At 50.7% G+C, this 7,562-nt stretch overlaps 1 protein-coding gene across 1 annotated transcript; it reads right to left on the reverse strand.

Annotated features, from left to right (window-relative positions):
• Positions 1–1,964: 1,964 nt before the first annotated feature.
• LOC120665064 (probable sugar phosphate/phosphate translocator At2g25520) lies at positions 1,965–3,999 on the reverse strand. Its single transcript, XM_039944492.1, has 2 exons — positions 2,756–3,999; positions 1,965–2,419 (listed from the first exon to the last, which is right to left on the reverse strand). The coding sequence occupies exon 1, from the start codon at positions 3,854–3,856 to the stop codon at positions 2,789–2,791; it is 1,068 nt and encodes a 355-aa protein (XP_039800426.1). The 5' UTR covers positions 3,857–3,999; the 3' UTR covers positions 1,965–2,419; positions 2,756–2,788.
• Positions 4,000–7,562: the final 3,563 nt, after the last annotated feature.

Here is a 7,562-nt window from a genome sequence, read left to right on the forward strand (position 1 = left end):
TGCCGTCGTATCCATTTAATGCGGCAGACGGGCTCTGCAAGGATGCGGCGCATGCGGCTGCACTGTTTACCTCGGTAATATGTGGTCTACAGTGAGGCCTGACAAAAGCTGCCCCGCGTGCCGCGGCGGCAGAGCACGCCTCAACTACCCGCATTGAATGCGGTGGGTGGGCGAGTCTTCCAGCGGAAGACTCGCGCCCGCGCCTGCACCTGCGGGACACGTGGCGCCGTCGGACCCCGCCCCTGCGGTATATTGGTTCTACGCGCGTGGAAGGTCCGAACGGACGCGGGGAGGTCCCGGACCCCTATGGGGGGTCCGCGCCCTCGGCTGTTGCCGCGGAGCTTCCCTTCCTCAGGGACACGTGGCGTCACCGGACCCGTCCTAGAGCGGGGAGCGGGTCCAGGGCCGTTGGCCCGGTGAGGTAATAGCCTGACCGGTGGGGCCGGGCTGCTCCGCCCCCTTAGGGCGTAGTTATGGATGACTACGCGAGTCCTGCCTTGCTGCAATAGAAGTAGGTATCCCTGCTACAGGGTACCGACAAGGCTGATGCTGATTTGTTATGAGAGAATAGTACTCCTCACTGGCTGACTGCTGGTGGCTGGTGCTGATTTAGTATAAGAGAACAATACTGCCGACTGGTTGAATGACACCAATGACAAGCCAAGCGAACAAAATAAATCTTATTTCATGTAAGTTTTGTGATTTGTGACCCTTACGATGTTTCAGGTTCAACAAACTAAATGTACTACACCAATTAACGAGCTATTCCCTCCATCACAAAATAATTTGCAGTCATAGAGTTCAAAATTTGTTCAAAAAAATGGTAACTTTGACCTATCTATCATAAAAAGACAAGATAATTTCTTACAAAAACAACTAGCAACTTATTCACTCATCACAAAAAACAAGAGGTATTTTTGCAATTCTACATGTAGCATTAATTTGCGTGGTTGGTAGTAGAATTATATTTATTTTGGGGCGGAGGAAGTCAAAAAAACAACAGACTGTAACAATATCCTGCATCTTTCTGCCACTCGAACAATACAGCTGACAGAAAGAAAAACACCGAACACAAACAGACAAAAGATGCAAGTTGGTACTATGAGATCCCGTGTCTACCTACTTACAATATAGACTTTTGCTGATTATGTTTGACCATTCGTCTTATTTAAAAATATAAAAATAATTATAATATACTTAAAATATACATAATGATAAAACATGTCATAACAAAATAAATAATATTTTCATAAATTTTTCGAATAGGACGAATAGTCAAATGTGAATCATGAAAATCGACAAATGCTTATATTTTGAGACGGAAGGAGTACCTAGCAACTGTGGTTCTAGGCAACACTGAAGACTACCCTATCCCACCGCACCAAAGGCCGTGTTTAATTTTGTTGCAAAAAAATTTTTGTAAAAAAATCTTACTAATTTGAAGTACTAAATAAAGTCTATCTATAAAACTTTTTGCACAGATGGAATGTAAATCGCGAGACAAATCTAATGATGCTAATTAATCCATGATTAATCAATAATTAGCAAATGGTTACTGTAGCATCACTGTTGCAAATCATGGATTAAATAGACTCATTAGATTCGTCTCGCGATTTACAGCCCATCCATGTAAAAAGTTTTGTAAATAAATTTCATTTAGTAGTCCATGTATGTGTGAAACATTCGATGTGATGTTTTCTTTTTTGCGTTTACAGGGTCGGATCTAAACATGGCCAAATTTAGACTTGGATTGAAGGCTTAACATGTTGAAACTACTACGGCAAGAGGGGGTACCACAAAGCAATTGGCACATGCAGGGACCGAAGGTGATTAACAAGGCAGCTGAGCTACAGTATATGTCATTATCATGTTAACCAACCAAAGCTAGTTCAATCATCAGTGGACCAAAATGCAAATTGAAATGCTTACAAACTACAATGCTTGATCTCAACCAGCAGGTGAAATTAAGTGCTACAAACACAACCATCTGCATTGCAAAGAGATGTGTTGACTGTATAATGCACCTTAAATCTGATAAGGACACCCTAATAATAGTTACACGCGTGATCACTAAGTTTCACCAGAGAAAGATTTAGCGTGTAGATTACAGTAAGCTCATTACATATAGAAAATAACCACCAAATTACCAATCTGCAGCAGTACATCTTTAGTCCCTAAGCTACTAGAACAAATAAATGTAGGCAATAGGCAAGTGATGAGTAGCAAGGCGTGCCTTTCTGTGGAACAAAAACAGCTAATAGAAACAGGGTAAAGCTCTCCAGGAAGCAGGTGCATAATCCCTAATCCAATAAATACTTGTGATTTGCTCTTCAGATCCATCTAAAGTTAAAGGAGTGAAACACCTCTTTGAAAGGAACCGTAGACCAGACTACAGTCTTTGCACCTTGCACCGGATCCCCTGTACAATACACCAACATAATCAGAACACAAGATAACCAAGCAGAACAACAAAATTAGGAGTTTTTCTAAGCTTCAAACTTTCGGTAACCTATTCCGGCAACAATTTATGTGGCGTTCGATTTCATTAGTTACAACAGAAAAGATGTATTTAATTTCCCACGGTCCACAATGCAAGATGAAGTTTGGTTGCAACAAAAAGATCTGACACATAATCTGCTCAGTGCAAAGATCACATCTTTCTCACAAGGAACTCTTCCACCATAATTCAAGCTAAGAACAAATACTTCTTCCGCATGTAATTGACAATCATAACACGAATGGATCAAGAACCAACCAATATGGGGAAGCCAGTATCAGATCTGGCACTCTAAGCCTGGTTGTCACTCTTGCGATCACTGTGCCCATCGCGCTCCTGCAACAGCGAACCAGCCTCCTCGTCGGCCTGTGCGGCCTTCTTCTGCGCCTCCTTGGCCTTGAGCGCCTGCAGCTTGACGTGGTTGTAGTAGGCCACCCCCAGGAAAGCGATCCCGTAGCCGAACAGGTTGATCGGGGTGACCGTGTCCCGGATCACGGACCACGAGAAGGCAATCAGCAGCCAGTCCTTGACTACTCCGGCCACGTTCATGGTCAGCGCGGAGGTCTTGCCGACAAGCAGGAAGACAGCGAGGTTGAGAGCGAAGGCGCAGAGTGAGTTGGTCCCAAAGATGAAGAAATCAGGCTGGAATGTGCCCACGGCGCGCAGCCTGGGCAGCTCGACGAAAGCCCAGGGCACGACGAGGAAGCAGAGGCAGCACGGCGCGACGTAGTAGAGCGAGGTGATGGGGTTGAGCGAGATGCCCTTGGATGTGAGCAGGATCTGGATGAGCACGAGGCGCGTGGCCTCGAAGGCGACGGCGGCTAGCTGCAGCGCGACGCCGCGCAAGTCGAAGCGCGCCTCGCCATACGCGGCGATGGCGACGCCAAAGGAGATGGAGAGCATGTTGAGCATGGAGGAGGACCGGAAGGTCTCCTTCTTGAAGAGCACCCCGATGGAGTAGACGGCGACGGGCATGAGCGCCTTGAGCATCTGGATGAAGGACACGGAGAGGTAGATGTAGGCGGAGTTGGAGAACCAGAGGGACATGGCGTAGAGCGCGCCGATGGGGACGACGGAGGAGGTGTAGAGCTGCGGCGTCATGGCGGGGGAGGTGGGGAGGTCGACGACGCGGAGGACGCGGACGAGCGCGACGGCGAGGGAGGAGCAGAAGGCCATGTGCACCATGGTGAGCGAGATGGGGAAGGGCCAGTTGTACATCTTGGGGTCGAGGATGTACTTGTTGTAGACGATGACGGAGAAGGAGAGGAAGATCCACACCGCGACGTAGCAGTAGGAGAGGAGCACCTTCCGGAGCACCGAATCCGACATGCCGCCGGCGCCGCCGCCGTCCCGCCCCATGCCGCCGCCGCCGCCCTGCTGGCCCTCGCACGCGGTGGTGGTGGTGGAGGAGGGGCAGCAGCTGGAGTAGGAGGTGGTGGCGCCGGATCTGGATCCGGGGGAGGGGAGGCCTTGGGCTGCGAAGGCGCGGCGCGAGGGGGGGGGGGGGGGGGGGGGGGGGGGGGTGATGGGATCCGGCTTGCTCTGGAGGAGGAGGCGGATCTGAGGATTTGGGGAAGAGGCGGGGATGGGCCGGGGGCGTTTAGGTAGGGTGGGGGAGCGTGGACTGGGCGCGGTGGCCACGTGGAAAATCGCTTCGTGTTCGCATGTTCGGTGGGGGGGGAGGGGGGGGGGGATGTTTACCTCATTTGCCCATTTTTAATGTGGAAAAAAGAGCGGTTAAGGATCTGGTTTACGGCCAAATTTTAATGAAGGGCTTTGACTTGTCTTTCGTTTGTTTTGGGCTTTTTTTTCTTATCAAAAATATGAATTTCTGTTGCATCGATTGGCATCGTGCAACGTGAGCTACTTGCAGGAGTAGTGGCCAAGTGCTTCGTTTAAGTAGCTGACCAATTGAAGAATGCAAAAGGAAAACTGTAAAAATAATCGGCAGGATGTAAAAACTTGCCTTGGTAAGTAGCGGTTCGTTGCCGAAATGACCTTAGCGTGACTTCATTCTACACGTATGTGCTTGCTCACAAAAAAGATTAGACACTGATTACTAAATAAAAACAAAATGCTACAGTAGTCAAATCCAAAAAAATTCAAAATTCCCCATCACATCAAAATTTTGAACACATACATGAAGCATTAAATATAGTTTAAAATAATAATTAATTTTACAATTTAGCTAGAAATGATGAGATAAATTTTTTGAGACTAATTAATACATGATTAGACACTAATTACTAAATAAAAACAAAAATGCTACAGTAGCCAAATCGAAAAAAAATCGCGAAGCCTACGTCTCACTACCAGGGTTTCCAAATCCGACCGGTCCAGTCAAACCGCCGCCCTCCGGTAGCGGTTTACCTGACTGATTTGACCGGAAACCGGTACAAACCGGTTGAATTCAAATCCAAATTCAAAATTGCATATGAAACCGGTTCCGACCGGTTTACCGGCCGGAATGACCGGTTTGGGATTTTTTTATTTTTTTGAATTAAAATTTGAATTTTGAATTGGGGCCGGTAGACCGATTTGACCAGTTTACTAGCCAATTTGACCGATTTACCGGTCGGTATGACCGGTTTGGGAATTTTTATTTTTTTGAATTCAAATTTAAATTTTGAATTAGAGCCGGTTTAATATCGGCCCAAACCGTAACCGGACCGGACCGGTTTAACCGGTAACGAACCGATTCCCACCGGTTTCGTTAACCTGCTCCCTACTCAGGAGGCAGGACCTCCAGGGGGACAAAAAGGACCTGCTCATACGGGTGCCCAAGAAAACCCTCTTTTTGTCACTACAGGTGGTGTAAAAACTGCGATGGAAATAGCAGTACAGGTGCCATCTTTTCCTGCTGCAGGGCTGCATAGCTTGTGCGCCTCTACCGTCCAGCGACCGTGACAGGCCAGGCATCGAAAGGCCTCCACATGCGCGCACCTTCTTGGATCATCCCATGTCGCGTGCGCACGGGTTAGAACTGGTCCGGCGGCCCCGCTGGCCGCTGGCCCGGACGCCCGGTCACGCACGACGAAAACGATGGTCCGTGCTCGTAGTCGTAGCGCAGTGACGAGCTCTGGCCGACACCCCCACGGAGCAACAGGGTCGCGTCGGCCAAGCGGTGGAGCGTTGCTTCCTCTGGAGCGATTTCCCCTCCGATTTTTAAACTAATTTTTCGCGCGGATTACGGCGTCGGAGTATGAATGCCCGGGCTGCAAATTGCGCTGCCTTGGATGCATTAGGCGACTCGTCTCCGCGATAACGACAGCAACCATTCGGTAGTGTATGTATCAATAATTGGGGAAAAAAGAACCCTTACAAGTCGTATCAACTGACCTAAGTACCTAACCATAAGAGATGAGAAGCCTAAAGCCCTGTCCCTGTGCGTACTGGACTGTCACGCCCCGGTCAGACCTTTTCCTTGCTTTGCTTGGCCGTAGAAACTAGAAACGAAACTTCCCGTCACTGCGTGACGAGTGCAAAAGGGAAAGGCACTCGGTCACTCTGGCTGCTCGAGTAGCTAGACCATGGAGGCATGGACCCTGCTACTTCCGGTGCGAGTGCGACGACCAGCTCCGGCGGCCAGGATTCCTTCCTTGGAGCCGTCACGCTCCGCGGGACCATCCATCCATCTCCGGGGCATCCGGCCGGGGGGGAGAGGAAAAGGAATGCGCTGCGCGCTTTGACACGTTCCGTCGAGGAAAAAGCACGAGGATGCCGCTCGCGCCGTGCGGCACACTCGCCGCCGGATATTCTGGCCGGGTGGAGTGGAGGGCTGGAGGCCGACCCGCCAACGCCCCCGCCCCCGGCCGCTACCTCACCTAGAACTAGATGCCACGGCGAGTGCCAGGCCACCGGCTCCCGCACAGAAAACAGGCGTCGCGTCGCGTCACCGGCGGCCACGGCCACGGCCCGGCGCGCCGCTGTCCGACGGTCTCCGGGGAACGGATACCGGCGGCGGCGCCCCCGCCGTGGAAGCTGCTGCTGCTGCCGCCGCGGCGGCGGCAACGGCAGGAGAGGCGAAGCGCGACGACCGTGTCGCGGCCCGCGCGCGCGTACTAGTACACACTAGTAACAAGTCAAACGGCTTGCTCTGCGCGTACTAGTACACGCTAGTAACAAGTCAAACGGCTTGCTCCCAATCCTACAGATGGTCGCGGGGAGGCGTGCCCGGCCGGAACTTAGTGGCGGGTTAGTTGGGTGCGGTTCGGTGGCGTGGCCCGGTCATGGGAAGGAGCGTGACTTGCTGTCGCCGTCGTCGTTCGCTGCTGCTTCCCCCCCTGGTGGCGACGGCGTCCGCCGCACGCCGGAAATGGCTGGCGCGTGGATGGCTGGGTGCTCGGGAGTTGGGAGGGTAGGCGGCCGTGGACCGCACGGCCCTCGGCGCGGTGCGGACGGAGACGTCGCGAGCGCGGTCTGGCCGGCTTTGATTTCTAGTGCTCGCGCGTTCGGTCGTGCTGGCACTCGGCACAGGAGGGTAGCGTCGAGCTCGAGCGTAGCGACGCAGGGTACGGGGGATTGGAGGCGGTCTGCTCCAAGTTAAAGTTTCGGCCATCAGAGTAAAATTAATAATACAACTAGCTGCTGATTGTAAAGATTCTTGCAGCCTACCTCTTAACTCACTTGTATAGTAGTTAGAGTAGTCACAACCCAGACTCTACCATGAAGTCTAAGCCTCCTATTTATTGTGTTTTGTTAATGTGACAGTATATTTATGGAAGAGAGAGGGAGAGAAATCAAGACTCCAAATCATATTTACACTCTAAGTCTTCACGCAAATCAAGAATGGATGTGTGAGAGACAAGTGGGCCATATAAACCAAAGTAACACACTTTGCATTGGAAAGTATAGTTTCTTATGATGGAGTCTTTGAGGTTTAGACTCTATGAGTGGAGTCTGCATTGGGACTACCTTAGCTCATCATCATTAATGTGAGGCCCACCTGTCTTTCTCACAAGTTTTCTTGGTTACTGTGTCGAAGCTGGATGCAAGTTTGCAGCCCACCTCTCTTCTCTCTCCTCTTTTCTCCATCCACCTCAGCATTTAGTCTACTTGCAGCCTG

This window comes from Panicum virgatum, chromosome 3N (genome assembly GCF_016808335.1).
Source record: "Panicum virgatum strain AP13 chromosome 3N, P.virgatum_v5, whole genome shotgun sequence".
Classification (NCBI taxonomy): Eukaryota; Viridiplantae; Streptophyta; class Magnoliopsida; order Poales; family Poaceae; genus Panicum; species Panicum virgatum.

Coding starts and splice junctions, on each gene's coding strand:
- LOC120665064 (XM_039944492.1), bottom strand. CDS start 3,856: ATGGGGCGGGACGGCGGCGGCGCCGGCGGCATGTCGGATTCGGTGCTC.